This window comes from Ambystoma mexicanum, chromosome 2q (assembly GCF_040938575.1).
Source record: "Ambystoma mexicanum isolate Mex_15411 chromosome 2q, UKY_AmexF1_1, whole genome shotgun sequence".
In the NCBI taxonomy this organism is placed as follows: Eukaryota; Metazoa; Chordata; class Amphibia; order Caudata; family Ambystomatidae; genus Ambystoma; species Ambystoma mexicanum.
In genome coordinates this window covers 1,481,213,340-1,481,233,723 of record NC_090924.1, presented here as the reverse complement: position 1 = coordinate 1,481,233,723, position 20,384 = coordinate 1,481,213,340, and the positions used below count along the sequence as shown (strand labels likewise).

The 20,384-nt window shown below is 46.4% G+C and overlaps 1 protein-coding gene across 3 annotated transcripts in view; it reads right to left on the bottom strand.

Moving 5' to 3' along the window:
- The window catches only part of FAM13B (family with sequence similarity 13 member B), a 694,693-nt gene that overhangs the window by 359,691 nt on the left and 314,618 nt on the right, over window positions 1-20,384 (bottom strand). For all 3 annotated transcript variants that reach the window (XM_069649076.1, XM_069649078.1, XM_069649077.1), the window contains exons 13-14: window positions 15,929-16,130; window positions 7,101-7,230 (exon numbers count right to left, since the gene is read on the bottom strand). In XM_069649076.1, the coding sequence (XP_069505177.1) occupies window positions 7,101-7,230; window positions 15,929-16,130 (332 nt within the window). The remainder of the gene's footprint in view (window positions 1-7,100; window positions 7,231-15,928; window positions 16,131-20,384) is intronic.

The window sequence follows — 20,384 nt, the reverse complement described above, 5'->3', positions numbered from 1 at the left end:
CGAGAGCACTGAAGGCACTGGAACTCAGTCAAAAATCTTGGCGAACCCCGAAAAGTCTCCCATTACGGACCGCCTACCTGGTACTCCCGGAAGGGGGATCGGGTCAGCGCGTCCTAGTGGTGGAGGTTTTGGGCCACCTTTCGGAGAGCCCGGTCTACTCACGGGCAATGAGGGTGAGGGCCGTGTTCGGCAGACCCAGGTGCTCGGAGACGAAGAATCGGGGGAGGGGTTGGGGGAGGCCGTCCCCGGCTCTCTCATCGCAGTCCAGGCCCTAGTCCACTGCGGCGCTGGTGATAGACGAGGCTGCACCCGGAGGAACTCCAACCGCCTGCCGAGAGCACGGCTACAGAGAACCAGCTAAGAGAAGAGAACCAAGGAGCAGAAGCGGATGCAATACAGTCAAGTTTTGCAGAACTAGGGGCAGTTGCAACAGCCCTGCCGCATAACATAAATCCAAGGAAAAGACATAGACCCATCCTTTCTGTCCCACAGAACAGGACAAACATCCGCCGTGGAAAAAAAGAACTGTTAAAGAGGGGCTGCCCATCCGCTAATCAGACTCCTAGTGATACTATCGGCAGAGGGGACCTGTCCCTGCCTACGAAGAAGGGAAAAGAGAACAAACAAATACCTTCTCAACCCTCGCTAATGAGCTTCTTTAAGGGCATCAATGCTGGTCGCTTTGCCCGCAGCGCTGAAATAACAGATATGGAAATCCTGGAAGCCATCAAGGACTATACCCCGCTGTCCAAACACAGAAGGCTGGACCGACAAGTGACGTTTAACCCACCTTTAACGCTGCCTCCTCTTATTTCTTACAACCTCCTTCCCAAAGAGAAATAATTTGGGGGCCCAAGGAGCAACAGTCGCCTTTGAGCAAAAACGACCCACATTGCAGGCATGAGGGAGAGTCGTCAACTGAAGATCCTGAAAAAGCAACTGCGACTACAGCGACACATCCAGCTCAAAGTATCAATCATGTACGAGAGCCTCAAAAAGAAACTGTGACCACATTGACACATCCAGTTCAAAGCCCAGTCCATGTCCAAGAACAGCTAGAAGATGACCTTACTCTTCCCGACTGGGCGACTCAAACGGCAGGGGCAGATTCGACATTAACAGAAGTTATTCATACAGACGAAGAACCTCCAGTGAACTTAATCCCAACTAAGCCACCTAGCTCGACCACGGCCCCACTAAACCTGTTGGGGAAAGGAAAGTCTGGAGCCTCTTTAATGGAGGCTTATGTGTGTTCTCCTACATTGGATTTCGCGCTTACATCGGACCCAATCCCCAGTGGCTCTGGTAACATCAGATGGGACAGAATGGAATAGGGTCTGTCCTCCTCCTACCTGCGCCCACCGCACAGAAGACTCCTTGGACAACTCTGCAAACACTATCAGCAAAAATCATCGAGTGTTGCCCAGCCACCTTTTCTTACACCCAGGAAGTCAACTACTCAAGGTTTACCACCGGTAAACGAAACTCCTTAAAAAAACCCGGATATTTTCGCCATTATGTCGGCTATGACAATAGCATTAGCTCCCTTCACAAAACTTTATGAATCCATGAACGATACTTTAAAGGACCACGCGACACTCCAGGCAATGATCCACACAAAACTGATTTATCTTGAAGGCTACGTAATGGCACAGGCGGACCATCAAAAACAGTCCAATGACGAATTCCACCACAAGTTGCCAACACAGACCCTAGACGGTACACCAGGCCCCGTGGACGACAGGCGGCCTGTGACCAAACCCATGAATAAGGCTGAGAAAATAACATCACACATCGACCTAACTACATCAAGCGTGCAGAAAACCCAATTAAAGTCAACGGTCCTACCACCAACTAAAAGGACCGTAAATGGGGCAGATAACTGCAGAAGCACTGAAGTGCTTCTAATCATAGACGAGACCGCGGATTTACACCCTGTGAACTCGGATCACCCCTTTCAGATTTTCACAAAAAAGGCTACTCAATCAGAAAGACCATCATAGCAGGAAAGAAACCTTCCGTAACCAAGGAACCTCAAACTCTATTAACCAGTCTTAAAAAGAAAACAGAAGTTCAATTGCCAACCGTATGTTTACCTATCAGTAACCCAGGTAAACATTCAACAACATGTGGAGAGCAAAACAAAGCCTCACAATCACCCAAATCGCAAGACGATTTTATGGAAAACGAAAGCCTCATGATCAGTCAGCACCTAGAGGACATAGTCCTGCTAGCTCCCTCAAGCAAGACGCGACCTTCACCGGAACGCAAAGTGACATTTGGTGCTTTTCCAGATAGTCCATCACGGAATACACCTGAAGACACCTTGGCCCAAACCTCTCCATTTCTGACGCTTGAAGAGCGTCGCAAAAACAGAAGAAGAGTGATGGCCGACAAAGAAGGAGGGAAAATGGAAAAAGTTTTTGGCAAATCGCAACAACCGCGAACGAAAAGGCCTTCACGATCTCCTACTCGGGTATATTCTGTGGAGAGAGCTTCACCGGCTAGTCACAGTTCAAAAACGCTCAGAGAAACCCGTAACCACGAGAAGGAGACAAGGCGTTCGTCAACCTATTTACGTTTGCACAAGAGACCTGCGCCCGAGCATCGATATCAATCGCAAACAGAAAAATACCATAGAGTAATAAAATCAACACCGGAATGGAGGTGGCGCTTAAAATTAGAACAAATTAAAGGAAATCATGATGATGTGATCCTAAATAGATGATCTGTGCTAACCCTGTTCCACTATGTTCCCAATCTGAGGGCAACAACAACTGAGGACCTGAAGATTGTGGACCCAAGCCATAAAAACGGCAGAGCAATAACCTATCTGCTTATTTCATCTAAAACGACCAAAGAGTTACTAAGCAAAGAGGCAGACGAACTGCTTATATTGGGATATGATCTCACGGAACAGAAAGAAAATAGACCAACTTCCCAATATGATACACGAGTCGTATCACCCTCAGAACCCTCACAGTCTCATCAAGTAAACAGGGAAACGAGACAGACCCTTAAGAACCACACGAGAGAACTAGAAAAGACTGATGCAAGAGCAAACAGGGCCACTACACAACGGGAGAAGGAAATATCCACAACTCTTCTCCTAGAAAAAACCATCAGACAAGAAGTCCAACTTGTTCCTTCTGACGAAAAGACCAGAACAAAACCTCTGTCTCGGGTCTCTGGGCCTGTCTGCCAAAAGCCCTTATAGCAAAAAAAAAAACAAATAGCAATTCAAGCCCCAACTTCACGGCAACAGGGATCTTCAAACTCCTACATTGCATACAAGACTGGGTTCCTGGAACACCAGGGGCTTCCAGCACTTAACAGTTACAGGAGACGTCAACCTGGGTGATTTTGACATCTTATGTCTACAAGAAACATGGCTTGTGAAACAACCTTCACTGGACGGCTATGAAATAATCCTGGCTCCGGCGAATAAGAGCATAAGTGGGCGCCCATCATCGGGACTAACAACGACAATCCGTATAGGCCATGGATTAAAGCTGATGAAAGTACTGAAGGCCAATCAGTCTTTGCTGACAGTTCTCCTAACATGGACGCATAAACAGGATAGCGATTTGGAAACTAAAGTTACACCCATGGCCATCTTAAATACTTATTGGAATCGGGCAAAAACCGAACCCGGCACCTTTGTGAAGGAACTTGAAACAGCCATTGATGAAATCTTGGCGGTCCATCAAGTATTAAATCTATTGATATGTGGTAATCTAAATTCAACAGCTCCCCTGCAAAAACCCAAAAGAAGCCTTACGCCAGCTGACCACAGAGGGGTACTGTGGCACAAACTAATGAACTCCAGAAAACTACAAAATCTTGACACGGTCTTTCCCAACACGGAACGTCCTCCGACATGGTCAAACGGCACGATTGAATCTACAATCGACCATATATTCACCTCGAGAACTTTCTTGGACCTGATTACATCTTTTGAGGTAATCAAAATGAAGGCTAGTGACCACAATCTCTTAGCCATTACTTGGAAGAGCTTGACCGACCCTGTGGAGAAACTGGATTTTCATTTAGAACTAAACACGCAATGAAATAGACTGACTTTCAGCAAAAGATATCAACGATTTGACGACTAACTACAAAAATCTGAAATCCGAGAACCAACCCAACAAGACCGACTATGGCCCACTGCTAACAGCGTACAATAAGCCTTGCTTAAAGATGCACGCACCGCCTGAGAACAAAAGCCACACTTACGACTGAATGGTATTCGAAAAACGACAGACCTACCGGAAAACTCTGAGAGACGCACTAAAGTTAAACAGTGATAAAGTGGAAAAGGCCAGGCATGACGCTAAAACCACTTACCGCGCATGGCCACAAACCCATCGATTGAACTTATACCAACAGGACTCAGAAGCAATTATCAAATCTATCTGCACAAAAAACCTGAGAGAATTTTGGTTGCTATTAAACTCTACATCAATGAAGAAGGCTACCAGCATCCAAAACACAGTGAAACTTCTTGGAAAAAATACATTGAAGAAACTTTCAAACTCCCGTCTGTCAGCCAGACACCTAATTCCTTGGCAAGCACCAGCATTTGGGATAAACTTGACAAAGAAGAAATCTTTGAGCTAATAACCACCCTGAAAAATTCAAGAGCTCCCGGACAGGAGGGTATTACCAACATCAATCTGAAAGCCTTCCCTGCCGAGCGGACAACATTCATCAGCAAAGTCTTCGCAAGATGCGCAGAGTCTAAATCGATACCAAAATCGTGGACGTCTGCCACCATTATCCCCATTTACAAAAAAGGAGATCCCAACAACCCTCTAAATTACCGACCAATTGCCTTGCTTGATCCAATTGGAAAGGTCTATGGCCCATTACTACTGAAGATTTCAATCTTGGGCCAGTGAGGCCCCATGCAACAACCATTTTCAATCCGGGTTCAAGAAAGGTATGGGAACCACCGCCAACATCTTGACGCAAAGTGTGCTCAAAAGTAGAACGATGAAAGGGGGTCCTGGGCTATGCTTGGCGTTCATAGACTTCACCCAAGCTTTCGACAGAGTTGACGGGTCACTCCTATGGAACAAACTCGAAGCTTGATGTTGCCCAAAAGAAATCTTGGAAGCCATCAAAGCCCTTCACACGAACACTACTGTTAGAGTCCGGCTAAACTGTAAAGGCACACTTTCGTCATCCATCGCGACAAAGAGGAGTCAAGCAAGGATGCCCATTGGCCCCATCAATCTTTTTGGCATACATTGGAAACTACCAGCTTTCAGAAGCATCAGTTAGATCGTTCCCTCCAAAGTTAGGGGATCAAAGAATAAGTAGTCTCCTCTATGCTGACGATCTAATTTTAATCGATCAGACGCCAGTTGGTTTACAACGTCAGCTAGACAATCTTTTCTCTTACGCTACAGCAAATAACTTAGAAGTAAATAAGGGAAAAACTAAAATTGTAATCTTTGAAAGATCTGCAAAGAAATCTGACAGAACCAAATGGTACTATCGATCGTCGCTGATTGAAAAGGTCCAGAGATTCAAATATCTGGGCATAACTCTGGACAGTTCCAAAAAAGATCTAGCCATGCAGGAAGCACTCTATACAAAAATCAGGACGTTCGCCACCAAAGGCAAAGTCATTGACCAAAAGTTTGGACGGTTTTAAACGATCCCAGCCTTAAACTTTTATAAATCAAAAGCTGTCCCCTCGATAACCTATGGAGCGGAAGCCATGTTGCAGTTACCGTCCGTCATCTGGCCAAAGTTGGAAGGCTACTACTGGAAAACAGTGCTTGGGCTGCCCTCCTCTACGCCTGTTGCCTCAATCCGTAGAGAACTGAGCTTACTGTCCTTACACTGGACAATGAACTGCAACTCCTTAAGGCTCTACAGAAAATGTCTTACCAACGAGCCCTAACCTGTACAAACTAATAAAATCTGAGTTGGATACGGGCACAAATAGGGCGCTACAAAGTTGGAGGAATGAAATGCTCGCACTACTCAAATCAATTGAGAACGACGAAGAGGTACTCCTCTCAAATCCGTCAAAGATCCAGAGGAAAAATAAAGAGCTCGACTGGATACAGACCCTGGACAAAGCTTCAGAAAACAAACTCACCACCTAATACAAAAAAATTGAACGAACTTCAGGGCTACATAAAACAATTCCCGAACAGACAAGCCAGAAATTGCCTCCTAAGAGCAAGGCTCAACCTGCTCCCAACGAATGAGATCAAAGCTATTCTAGGACTTTCAGATACGAGTAATTGTCGACTATGTCACAACCCAAATGAAAAGGAAACAATACGGCATCTTCTCCTCAGCTGCAGGGAAACAGACAAATTAAGGACTCACTATATGCAATACTTTGCTTCTGATCCATCGCTGGAGCCGGAACTCTGCTGGTGGTCAAGGATGATCAGCGGTGATAGGCCGACGTGGCTAACGGCAACAACAAAAATACTCCAACATGCGTTGAGTCAACTTAAAACCACCCTTGAATAAGGGCTCAACACAATGTATCGGACCAACAAAAAAATCAAAGGGCCGCAGGTCGGCTGAAAACGCAAGCTAAATCTGTGAAAATTAAATACACTTGAAAGCTAACTTATTACTGCAGATACCGTTTTGTAAAAATCATTTGATTAAAACAAATAAAATAAAAAAAAAATAAAAGATGAAGATTCTTCATCAACAGCCACTGGTCCCCACATCTTAAGGACTAGTCAGTTTCCCCATAGGAATAAGCAAAACAGGAAATGGAATTAAATCAGGTTTTACTGACCTCAAAATGACAGGGCTCAAAACAAGGAATAAGAAACGGTGTCCTCTAGACGTCTATGGAGGGAAAGCTTTCCTAACAACGTGCATGATGTAATGCGCCCAGTCTAAGCTCATGATGTGATTTCTAGAACTGCACCAGAAGGTTGCATCACCTTATGGAATATCCAGTTCACCTTCACAAGGTTTCTGGTCTACTCACCCTGTATACACAGGAGGCAAAACAGTACCTCTGCCCCCTTTAAGGGTATTACATAACGTCAGAAAGGTACAGTGGCTGCTGCCTTCACAGGGCTACAGGACATTGGCAACTGTAAACTTACTTTACTTTTGTTATCCCTTTCAAACTGTTCTTCAAATTGTCGAATTTTCTTCTGTAACTTCTTGACCAGCTGATGTGGGGTCTTGTCATCCTTCCGATCATCTTTCGAACTGAAAGATGCCCTTCGGGTTCTTTAGTGGAGAAAGAAAAAACTATTAGAACAAGCATGATAATGAAAACAATGTTTTGCCTAATATATTTCAAACCACTCAACATAGTTATTAAACACAGTATAGATGGAGTATCAAAGATATGATAAATGTGAGGAAAGATTCTTTTGCAGCTTTCCTTCCATTGACCGCCATAGAACCTCCAACTTGTTACTATCTTTGGATTTCCATCCCAACGTTTGCTTTACTTTCCCCTTGAGTAGCTCATCTCTTTTGGGGACACTGGTCAGTCCCTGTGGCTACCAGTGCAGGGGAACTGGGTCTCCCTTTACGAGATTCCTGCTTGTTTTTAAGCTGCACACAACTTTACAGTGAAGAGAAGCAGGGGTACTTTGTTTGCCATTTACCTGTAAGTATCATTTTTGTTGTTACTTTTGCAGTGTGTCCTAGCTACTGATGGCGATTAGTTTTCTACAATTTTTTAACTTTTTTCTCGAATGAACGTTGCTATTGTACTGCACAGTGCCATTTTGAGTACCAAAGAATAGAGACCACAGTCATACCAACTTTCACTGCAGACTGTCCCCTGTTCTTGCCTCTCTCTGCCCACCAACTCCATTCCTAGTCTTTCCTTTTTCCAACACTCCTTAGTACCAGCACCACACTTGCCTTCACTCCCCTTTACCCTCCTGACTCACAACTGACGAATCAAGGGTATTTGTCCCTTGTCCCCAGCAGAGGAGGATCCACTTTAAGGCCAGGGAGGTGGGTACGCTGCACAAGACCCTCCCCCAGGGGTCTGGGCAAGTAGGACCTAACTGGGAGAGACTCCACCTTAGGGGGGCCGGGACCGCCCCGTTCCTTTGAGGAACTCGTTAGATGATCCACCATGGCAACATATATAGGACTGTTAGGGAGATAGTTCATTTTAGTGCTTGATTCCTCCCACCTTAGAGACCCCTGGCTCTTTTGGCGGACTTAGGGCTTTTTAAATGTTAACCCTGGAGCGAGATCGTTTTCTCACTCACGTGTTGTGATCTGATTTAGATTATGTTTTTCCCACTATTTTAGGAGTCGGACAAACCCCATAGGCATCTACTTTTTGTATGGTGACAGCACCTTTAGTGCAGTCTCACAGAGAAATCCCTTTAGATTTCTCATAAGGTGTAAATCCCTTTTCTTGTGTGAACTACAGTTCCCAAGAAAAGTAAAGTGAAATTGACTTTACTCACCTTTTCTCTTTGTAGGACCTGCACACATCAACTTATGTGGAGTGCTGGGGTGTTGCCAAGTAGCCCCTTATCCTACTCTCGTAACATTTTTATGTTACCCTCAATACTTTAAATGGCTGGTGGCAGTGGATTAATTTCTTCTGCCATTGTGCTTTTCTACTGCAGGATGAACCCTCAGCTGCAGTACAGCACCCATGGCTGACAATTGTCAAAATGGCCCATCTTTGCTAGGGAGAATTCTCAGAAATGTGCTAATTCCCTCCACCTTAGAGACCCCCAGCAACTTTGCTGGATTTTGAGGACTTGATTTTTTTTAACCTGGAGAGAGCGAGACCCTTTTTCCCACTCTCTCATGTATTTTAATGTGATTTTGAACTCTTCTTTCTTTTGGTTGTTGAGCCTGAGAAACTCCATAGGCATCATCCTTTACATTGTCAGACAGCACCTTCAGTGCAGTGGCCCAGGGAAGTCTTCCAGATTTCCCCCAAGGTTTAAATACCTTCTCTGGGATAAACTACTGTTTCCCAGAGCAGTAAAGTGACATTGACTTTACTTTGCATTGTACTTGCTAGCCGCAGCACACCCTATCTTACAATACAGTGCTGGAGGGGTTACTTAGTATCCCCTGTGTCTAAATGCTCACGTAAAAATGGCGTTACCCTTCTCCCACAGAATGGCTGGTGGCAGCGGTTTACTTTTTACTACCATTATGGGATTTTACCGTGGGCTGCGTTCGCAGCCACGGTAAAGCACCCATGGGTGCAATTTGTGTCAAAATGGCCCGGTCTTCTTTTATTGCCATTTCTTTGTGGAAAGGTCCTGGAGAGTTACCCTGTGCGCCAACCAGGTCTGGTTTGGTCCCTTTATTCATTTTGCCTTTGGCAGGATTCACAAGTGAAGCCCGCCTCTGGCTCCAGGGTGTCTGGCGGGGGCAGGAAGCAAGGGAGGTGCCCGAAACTTCCTGTGCTTTGTCTCCTAGGAGACAAGAATGCACTCTTAGGCGATTGGCCGGCTGGCTGTCCGGCAAGGACTGCCACCCTGCTGGGTGACTGACAGCTAGGTTGGAATGAATGGGAGCAAGCTGCATAAAAGGCAAGGCTTTTTGACTTGGAAGGCAGAGTCGACCACTGGACGAAGGAATCCGAAGAAGAACTTGAAGAGGACGCCTGCTGCAACTCCTGGACCGTTGGTTTGCCCGGTGAAGCCCTGCTGATGTGCTGAAACTCCAAATTCGTATTGACAGAGAAGCCCCTGCAAGGACAAATTCACCTTTGAGTTGGTCGGACCAATCAACTCCAAAGTAAGCCACCTGGCCATCCTCTCAAAGGTGGTAGAGTATCCACTGCCGTTACTGCTGGAAACTGATAGCCAGGGAGAGAAACACCAGTTTGTGTGCGTTGCTTTTAAGTTGGCCAAGAGCTCCAGGAAGATCCTCCGGACTCCCACGAAGCAGGACTGACCGAGCCTGAGCCCCCTCAACAGAGTGTCCAACTGCACTTTTCTTCGACCTAAAGGTACTGTACAGTCTAAGAGAACCTACCTCTTGTTGTGTAGCCTCACTTGTCCTCGTTGGAGACTTGTCTTGGTTGCTTCTGTAGAGTTGCTAACAGCTTCTTTACCTCACATCAGCTTGTGGCCCTATTTTGATTTCTTCTTATTCTACAAAGACTTCTAAAACATTGTGCAAAACACCTGCATGAAGTGTTTCAGCTCACCTGGACTTTTGCTAACTTAGCATTGGCTGGCCTGGCTCCCTGAATGACTCTTCTTTGCTGTGCTTATGTGTTTTGCCTTCCTTAAAGGAAAGGGTTAACTGACTTTGTATTGGGTGTTTTTGAAAGCACTTATCTGATTAAGAATAATTGTGTGAACACTTGTCTTATTCTGAAACCTCTTTTCTTTGACACCCCTCTCAAGAATATTCTAAATGCAACAGTGATATATTAATGTCCCCAGCACCCTAACTATTGAAGTAACTGGAGGGTGTAGGTAGTGTCTGTGGGCCATACAAATGGGTATTTGCTGATTTTGAAACCAAGAGTGTATTTTGAAGTATTTGTGTGTTACTTTATATTGCCCTTCTGAAGAAGGCTTATTCAAACTGACTGTTAGATAAATTAATAATTGTTTAATCAAGAAACCTTGTGTGCAAGTTATTTGAATACCTGTCACAGTGAATCTCTAACTCCCCTACAGCTCACATTGACCCCTCTTGAGATAAGTTTGGCTGCTCAACACGCTACAAACCTGTGTAGTACAGACTTGTACCAAAGGTTGGGTTTCCTATTGCCAGGAGGTCAGGGTTGTTGTTGTGCACCCAAAGGGTACTGCATACAATCTTGACTAACCCTTTGTCTAGTTTCTCATGTAACATTTGTATGTTACCCTTTCTACAATTAATGGCTGGTGGCAGTGGTTTACCTTTTACTACCATTGTTTGTTTTTACCGCGGGCTGCGTTCGCAGCTACAGTAATGCACCCATGGGTGCCCATTTTGTCAAAATGGCTCCAGTCTTCTTTCACCATTTCTTGTTGGAAAGGTCCTTCTTGAGATTTACTCTGCGCGCCAAACCAGGTTTGGTCCATTTGTTCGGTTTGTCTTTGGCGGGATTCACAAGTGGCAGGGGCAGGAAGTGAGGGAGGTGCCCAAAACACTCTGTGCTTAGTCTCCTTGGTTACAGGAATGCACCTAAAGGTGATTGGCCGGCTGGCTGTCCGGCAAGGACAGCCTTCCTGCTGTGTGATTGACAGCTAGGCTGGAATGAATGGGAGAAACCTGCATAAAAGGCGAGGCACCGTGGAAGTACTCAGAAGTATGGTTTACTGAGGGCGGGTGCTGCTGGACTCGATTCAGGATTTTGTTTGCTGCGTGGAATACCCTGTTCACTAAGAGCTACACTGCTTTCCTGTGAGGCTGGAGCTGTCAGGACGTCTTTAACAGCGGCACCAACTGCCTCGCCTTGGTAAAGGAAGAAAGGTGACTGTTTTTCATACGGGTGCATACGAGATGAACACTGCCCCAGATTAATTTACGTTCGAACTTACGTGATGTGTGCACATTTTGCCCTTTGAACACACACGGTGTGCCCTTGTCACGTTGTTCTGCCCCATGGCTGTTTATGCAACACCCCCTGGTTCGTTCACATTGTTTAATCCATCACACCCAACTTGCATTTACACTCTTGTTTTCTTTTCTTTGAAGGTGTGTTTATTGCACGAGACTCCGCCCCTCTGGCGTGGTGACGCCTCCTAGTGTGGAATAAAACACGTGGTCCCAGCGCACCCGCGCGCGCACCGTGGAAGTATTCAGAAGTACTGTTTACTGTTTACTGTTCACAGGGTGCGGGGGCGCTGGGTCCACCTAAATGCCGAAATGGTTAATGCTTCCCTTGGCACCCTCCAACAACCTTGAGTGAGACTCGCACCCCAGGAATCCTCCCAACTGATTTAGGGTATGGTTGACACATGCTATCTGGTAGGCAGAAACCTGTGCAGTTCCCTCTGGGACCACTGCAAAAAGTTTAAGACTACAGGTGTTTGGCAGTCTGGACCACCCAGATTTACCTGGTAGCTGTGGCTGAGCAGTCAGACCTCTCTCAAGAAGAGTTAGGCAGTACATAGATTATACACATTAGGTACAAAAATACAGTAGCACAAGCAAACACTGACCAGAGCTTTGGTATAAAAGTATCTAATTATTTATTTAAAAATACACTTGTAAAAATACACTGGCACTAATATGTCAAGCAAGTTCAAACACAGTCACTAGAAATATATACACCTCCCTGATTAATTATTCGACAAGTCTTAGGAAAAGACCAGTGAGCGCTTAACCAAGATGGCACTCAAATAATTATTTAAAAAGGGAGAGAAAAGGCAGAAATAGGAAAACACACAATACCAAGACTTTTAAAGAACAACAGCAAGTCAAGAAAGGCAGGGTCTACTGTAGAGCAAAAAGTTCATAGGCCAGGCCCACTCTTGGAGAAAGGCGGAATGTGCCCAAGATCACACAGTTGAAGTACACTTTAAAAGTCTTTGCAGATAGGTTAAAAAAGGAGTTAGATCAGTTCAGAAAAATTAGTTAACAGGACCGGGGTCTCCCAAGGATAGAGAGTCAAGGATTTACGGGACACCTTGGACCGTCTGTTTACAAGAAACCTTGTAAGGGTTTATTTGGATACTGGTCACTGTGAACCTCTGTGTAACCACTCTACTGCACACATTGAACCCTCTTGAGATAAGCCTGGCTGCTCAGCCACACTACCAACCTGTGTAGTACAGACTGGTACCAAAGGTTGGTTTCCTATTGCCAGGTCATGGTTGTTGTAGTGCACCCAAAGGGTACTGCTCCAAATCTTGCCTAACACCCATAAAAAGAGGAAAAGACTAGGCGAGAGGGGAAAAAAGATTCCCCTTCACCCAGGGACAAAGCAAAATAGTTACCAAGTCCAAACAAAAAGTTCAGGGGTTGACAAAGGTCAGGAACATTTATCATAATTATGAAAATCTTACCCAACACGGCACGTAAGGCCCATGGTTACACAGTTTGTTTTCAGACTTGTTCAATGTAAATTTCAAACCGGTCTACACAAACGCTCTGGTCGAATCTCTATAACTGCAGTGATTAACGTAGCTTAAAGATTTGTGTTTGAAAAGTTATCTTGAGTTTCCCAGCAATTAGTTCTTTTAGCTTTTTTATGGCAGTATATTGCAGAAGGATGGGGCAACATAGGAGGGGGTAGGGCAAAGGCAGGATGTTTTAGGCATATGATATGATATGATATGGCATTTGTAACGCGCCTATACACAGGTGTTTCAAGGCGCGACGAGGCAGGGAGGGGAGGAACAAGGGGAGACAGACAACGATCCTACTAGGCCAGGTGTCATTCAGATCGCGCAAGTGCAGGGGTGGGGGAGGGGGGGAAGTGCAGAACAAGGTAAGTGGCGTAAAGTAATAAATAAATAGGGCCAGCTGGTGGCAAGTGCAAGGTAAGTGCAGAACAAGTGCTGGAAAAAGGGGGGGGCTTTAGGGATACAGAGACAGTCCCGCAGTGCAGAGGGGTTCCAGGGCATCAGTGCAAGTGGAGAGTGGCTGGGCCCAGGACCGAGGCCGTTAAGAGTGGTCCAGTTGCAGAATCAGTGCAGTCTCAGTGAAGAATATTAGCTGTTCAGCAGGGGAGAGGGAGAGAGAAAGCAGAAGCAAAGAGGAAGGTTTTGAGGTGCTTCCGGAACCGGAGATGGTTCTCCTCAAGTTTCAGGGAGGCAGGAAGGCTGTTCCAGAGGGAGGCCCCTGCCGCGGAGAGAGATCTACCCCCAGCTCGTTGCTTCGAGAAGCGGCTGACCCTGAGGGAGTTGGAGGCGGATGAGCGAAGGGCTCGGGAAGGAAGATATTTGGGAAGAGAGAGTTGAAGGTATTTAGGACCAAGGCCCCAGAAGGCCTTGTGGACAATGCAGAGGGTTTTGAACTTTATCCTCGCAGCCACTGGGAGCCAGTGTAGAGATTTCAGTCCTGGAGAGATACGGTCCCTGGGCTTGAGGCCAAGGACAAGTCTCGCAGTTCTGTTCTGGATGAGTTGCAGAGGGCGGAGAGTGGAGGCAGGCAGATTAAGATAGAGGCTGTTACAGTAATCCAGCTTCGAGAGAACCAGGGCTCGGGAGACAGTGAGCTTCTGGGGGAAGGAGAGGAAGGGAAGAATACCTCTGAGGAGGTGCAGCTGGTAGTGTGACTTCTTAGCGACGTCAGAAATATGAGGAGAGAAGGAGAGTGTGGAGTCGAAGATGACCCCAAGGTTTTTTGCATTGCAGGTAGGAGCAGGGAGGGGGCCAAGGGAGGCAGACAAGAGAGCTGCAGGGAAGGAGGGAGTGGGTGTACCGATGAGTAGAATCTCAGTCTTACTGGCATTAAGGCAGAGGTCATTGGCGGCACACCATTCCTGGATAGCAGACAGACAGTCAGAGATGAGGGAAGGAGAGGGGGAGGCTGAGGGTAGCCTGAAAATGAGCTGGGTATCGTCCGCATAGCACTGGAAATTAGGGCAGAGAGCGGCGATGCGGTGGGCAAGGAGTGCCAGATACTGGTTGAACAGCCAGGGAGAGAGATTAGGTCCCTGGGGGACACCGCAGGTGGAGAAAAAGATGTCGGAGAGGAAGGACCCCAGTTGGACCTGGGAGGGTCGATTTGAAAGGAAAGAGGTCAGCCACGCCAGAGCCTGACCAGTGATACCCAGGTTTTCACGGAGACGGTTGAGCAGGATGGCATGGTTGACAGTGTCAAAGGCAGAGGAGAGATCGAGCAGAATGAGAACACACGGAGTGTTGGAATCGAGGTTCAAGAGCAGGTCTTCACAGATGTTCAGGAGAGCAGTTTCCGTGCTTCTGGCAGCTCTGAAACCAGATTGATGGTCATGAAGACTACCAACAGATTCAGCATGGAGGTTAAGCTGGGAGATGGCCAGTTTCTCCAGGAGCTTGCCCAGGAAGGGAGTGATGGAGATAGGGCGATAGTTAGCCAGGCAGGAGGGGTCGGAAGAGGGTTTCTTGAGAAGAGGGTGCACAAGGGAGTGCTTGAGGGGGGAAGGGAAGACTCCAGAGGCGAAGGAGTGGTTGCAAAAGTCAGCCAGGGCAGGAGCCAGGGAGTCGATGTGGAGAAGAGACGACAAAAAAAGAGATCATAGGATACCAATCGATGCTCGAAGCCAAACCCCCCCCTTCGTAAATGCTTCTTCGTTACAGAAGAATTACAAACTGGATGATTCTCTAAAACACTATACAAAAACTTTTTACAAATAATTAATTCCAGTGTTGACTACCTCCCAACATGATTGGAAGACAGCAACTAGCAGAATGCAAAGTAATCGGTGGCCGTAGCTTATTCCAACAGGGGAGTTGAAGTCTGAACCATTCAGCGCAATATTTATGGACCTCTCGTCCCACAGCACATTATGCCCAGGACGTCTCTACCACTCTGACCATCTAACTACTACAACACCCCCACACTCTAAACCACCACCATGAATCAAGACACCAACCCATAATTTCAAGGAAGGGTCTTTTTGCACTTTTCGCTCTGTAGTGTCTTATGGGACCTCCAGACTTTTTGCTTATTTTTTAACCCTGCTATGACTTTCTATTTTTACAACTGCACACCTCACCTTACAGCAAGGTGCTGTTAGGGTACTTAGTATCCTTGTATGTGTTTACCAAACAGCTTTTTGGTTCCTTTGACGATGTGCCAAGACAATCTGGTGGAAGCTGTGTGTAGTTGGTTTCCCCATAAAAATGAGCAAAACAAGCAAGGGAAGTAAAGCAGAAGGGTTTACTGGCCTCAAAAATAAAAGGACTGGCTCAAAACAAGGAAAAACAAAGGGCATCCCACAGACATCTATGCCGAGAAATGTGCAAAAAGAAACGCTTTCCTAACACGGAGAGCCTGGGCTTCTCCTGCACCTAGTGCTAATAAGAGGCAAAAGCAACCTTTACGTCACCTGACAAATGAACGCGCTTTTGAGGAATCTGAAGCATCCGGATCATGTAGAAAGCGCTCACTCTGTCCAAAATCCAAGCAGCGATGGGATAACATTGGCAAAACCTCCTCCGTTGGATGATTCATTCTTCCAGCTTGGGGAGAAAGCTGTGCCTCGCCCATTTCAGTGCCCTCCTGCCAGGCTTTGAAAGCAGGCAACGGCTCTAGAAAATGCATCAAAGAAGAAATGAAGAACCCAAGTAGAACCATGTTTATGCTTGAATAACATGTAAACGTACTTCGACCTGATTTATGAAATGCAAAGCAAGGTGTGAGGAATTGGCTCAAATACACTATTCGTGGCCCTGCTCCAGGAACATTATACCAGAAAGCCCCAGGGCAGGCAGGTAGTAGCACCAGAAAACATTATGCAAGACTCACTGCTAGATCTTGCCGCTTCCACCTCTACAACATCCGTAAAATTCATCCTCTCCTAAACGTTCACGCTACTAAACTACTAATCTCCTCCCTCATCTTCTCTAGACTCTTCTACTGTTACACTCTTCTTTGGACTCCCCTCCTCTCACCGCTAATCCATCTACCACCGCACCATCCAATCCCTCTGCCTTCTCTCACCTCACAACTCCATCTCCTCTTCCCTTGACTCACTAGGTTGGCTCCCTTTTCACTCCCAGCTTAAATTTAACTTCCTCTGTCTAGTTTTCAAAGCCCTCTCTGGTCTTGCCCCTCTCTATCTATCCCCCCTTCTCACTTTCTACACCCCTTCTCGTTCTCTCCGTTCTGCGGATCTCTTCCTTCTCTCTCCTCCTCCACCCTGTGCCCCTTCCCGCTTCCGCTCCTTCCAACTTCTCGCTCCTTTCAATTGGAACCGCCTTCCCATCCCCGTCCGCTCTACTAGCTCATACGCCTATTTCCATTGACCCCCCTAGCATCTTTCAGCTTCCACTCTCTCCAGTGAATCCTCCTCCTCCACCTTCTAACCCTCCTCTCTCACTCTGGTCCCCCTCCATGTGCACTTAACCTCACCAATAAGGTAAATTGTTCCTTGTACTGTTTTCTGGTTTGATTCAATGTTATGTTTTGCTTGTTGTAATTGCTTGGTCCTCAAGTAAAGCTCTTTGGAAGTTCGTGAAACTTTGGACATGGGATCGACGCAAGACGCCCTCTGCTGAAAAGTTTCCGAAGTGCATAGCTGTGGGACACAACTGTCAGATGTGGAATACGTCGGAGGAACATCCCATCAAAGAACAAGTTACTTACCAACTGGTAACGTTCTTTCGATTGGATGATCCTCCAACATATTCCTCATCTTTGATGTTATTCCATCCAGGTCAGCTGCTTCGGAAGAGGTCGCCGTGCGTCGATGTCGTCGAGTCGATGGTCCCTCGAAAGCCACCGCCGAGGGTGACGTCATCGGGTGTATAAGTAGCACGCGCGGCGCCTGTTGGCCTCAGTTCTGTTTTTCCCACTCTTTTGTTATTGATTTACACTATGCAGACTGTCGGTAGACAGGTACTTTGCCTTGCGAGAGTTGGAGTGGCAATAGCCCGGGAAAAATCTACAGAGGGGTAGGTTGGGAGGGCGATGAGGAATATGTTGGAGGAACATCCAATCGAAAGAACGTTACCAGTTGGTAAGTAACTTGTTCTTCAAGTGGATTGTGTCCTCCAGCATATTCCTCATCTTTGATAGACTCCCAAAGCAGTAAGGACAATCCTTATGGAGGAGGGATTAGATTTTTTTGTAAATTTTTTTTTTCAGATGGCCAAGTATATAACTGATCTGCCAAAATTTAACTCCTTATTGGATTGGGAAGCATCTAGGTTGTAGAATTTTGAAAAAGTATGCAGCGATGACCAAGTCGCTGCTTCACAAATGGACTTAATAGGAACACCTCTTTGCAGGGCTGTAGACTAAGCGATGCCCCTGGTGGAATGAGCCCTTAAACCTTCTGGTGGGTCTTTCCCCGCCAGTCTGTAGCATTCTGAAATGCAAAGGACAATCCAACGTGCTATTGTCTGTTTTGTTACTGATTGACCCAATCTTTTTCCCGTGTAGCCAATAAACAGTTGGTTATCCAATCAAAGCCTAGATAGCCTAGAGATATAAAAGCTTAAAGCTCTTTTTGGATCCAACCTGTGGAATCTTTCCTCCTCCTTACTATGATGGGGTGGAGGATAGAAAGTCTAACAATTTTTTAATTTAAGTGAAACTCAGATACCACTTTTGGTAAAAAAGAGGGTTTGACCTTCAAAACAACTCTGTCATTATGGAACACAGTATAGGGTGGCCCAGAAGACAGTGTCTGCAATTCGCTCACTCTTCTTGCATATGTTAAGGCAACTAGAAAAGCAGTTTTCCATGTTAGCAATCTCAATGGGCATGTGTGCAGCAGTTGAAAAGGAGCACACATTAAGAATTTTAAGACCAAATTGAGATCCCAAATCGGTACTTGAAATGGGTGAGGAGGAAACATATTAGTGAGTCATTTTAAGAATTGTATTATCAAAAGGAATTTTGAAGTAGGAGCATTCTTCCGAAGAGCGCTTGCAGATGGAAAGTGCCGCAAGGTAACCTTTTATTGTTCCAATATTCAGACCTCTATGCGCTAGGGTCAGAAGAAAAGATAGTACTTCCGGGATAGAACATAGAAAAGGATCGACATTCTTTTCTCTGCATCAGTTGCAAAACTTTTTCCAATGGCATAGAGACTTTGTCGCTGGCCTTCTTGCCGAAAGCAACACCTCCATAACGTCATCTGTAAGGTTCCAATCCCTGTATCTCAGCCTTTCAGATACCAAGCATGAAGGTTGAGCGTTTTGACCTCTGGCTGGAGAACCTGACCTTCCATTTGAGAGAGAAGGTTCTCTCTCTGAGGAAGACGTACTGGAGGACAGATGGACATGTCTAGAATGTCTGGGTACAACGTTCTCCTGGCCCAATCCGGGGCAATTAGGATCATGCGGCTCCCAAACCATCTCAACCTCCTGATGACCTGAGGAATGACAGGAATCGGAGGGAACGCATACAGTAGTGGGAATTCCACTCCACCACAAACGCGTCCCCTAGGGCTCCTCTCGGGGGAAATTCCCTTGAGCAATACTTTTTGCACTTTCGGTTGGTACCGGACGCAAATAAGTCTACATGAGGGGTTCCCCAAAGGGCGAAGATCTCTAGAATGACTTACTGAGCCAGTTCCCATTCATGGGATACCGTGCTCTGCCTGCTCAGAGCATCTGATGTCATATTCTCTTCCCCGGCTAGATGAACTGCCGTTAAAGAGATTCCTTCTTGAATTGCCCAATACCAGAGTTGCATTGCCTCTCTGCACAGAGGTAGTGACCCTACACCTCCTCTTTTGTTTAGCTAATGCATGGCCACTGTGTTGTCCGTCATTATCAGGACATTCTTTCCCCTGACAGATGGCAGGAAAGCCTTCAGCGCTATTCTGATTGCTCTCAGCTTCAAAAGATTGATGTGTAGTTTGGACTCCGATGGAGACCAACGACCGCTGATTGTCAGATCGTTGGCGTTAGCTCCCCCACCCCTTGAGTGAGGCGTCCGTCACTACTGTGATCTCCGGCCATGGCTGCCAAAAAGGTTCTCCTTTTAGGATGTTCCCTGTACAAGTCCACCATAGAAGGTCCTGTCGAACCTTGTTCGGAATCTGGAGAAGATCCGTCATTTAACCTGAGAACTGCGACCATTGAGTCTTTAACGCCCACTGAAGGGATCTCATCCTCAAGCGTGCCTCTGGCACCAGGAAGATGCAGGATGCCATGAGGCGAGAAACCTTAAAAAGTCATAAGCCTGGAGATTTTGGGCATTTTGGAATTTGTAAACCATCTGAAGAATGTCTTGAGCCCTCGCCTTGGGAGGCGAGCTCTTTCACAAGGATGTGTCTAGTACAGCTCCAATATACTGAAGCTGTTGGGAAGGTGTCATCTGACTTCTTGAAATTGAGGGAGAAGCCCAGTTTGTGGAGGAAGTGGCAGGTGACTTTCAGATGATCCAGTGCTTGCTCGGCAGAACGTGCTCTGATCAACCAATCGTCCAGGTAGGGGTAGACATGAATCCCCCCCTCTCCCGAGGTGCGCTGCCACCACTACCATTAACTTGGTGAAGACCCTTGGGGAGGAGGTCAACCCGAATGGCAGGGCTCAAAACTGATAGTGTGAGTCGCCAACTACGAACCTCAGGTATTTTCTGTGCTTGAGATGAATCGGCACATGAAAATAAGCATCCTGGAGGTCCAATGACACCAACCAGTCCTGGAGTTAAAGGGCCTGAAGGATCTGAGAAAGCGTGACCATCTTGAACTTGTCTTTCCTGAGGAACTTGTTCAAGTTTCTTAAGTCCAAGATGGGTCTCAATCCTAAGTCCTTTTTGGGGGATCAAAAAATACGGGGAGTACCATCCCTTGTTCCTTTCCGCTGCAGGTACTGGTTCTATAGCAC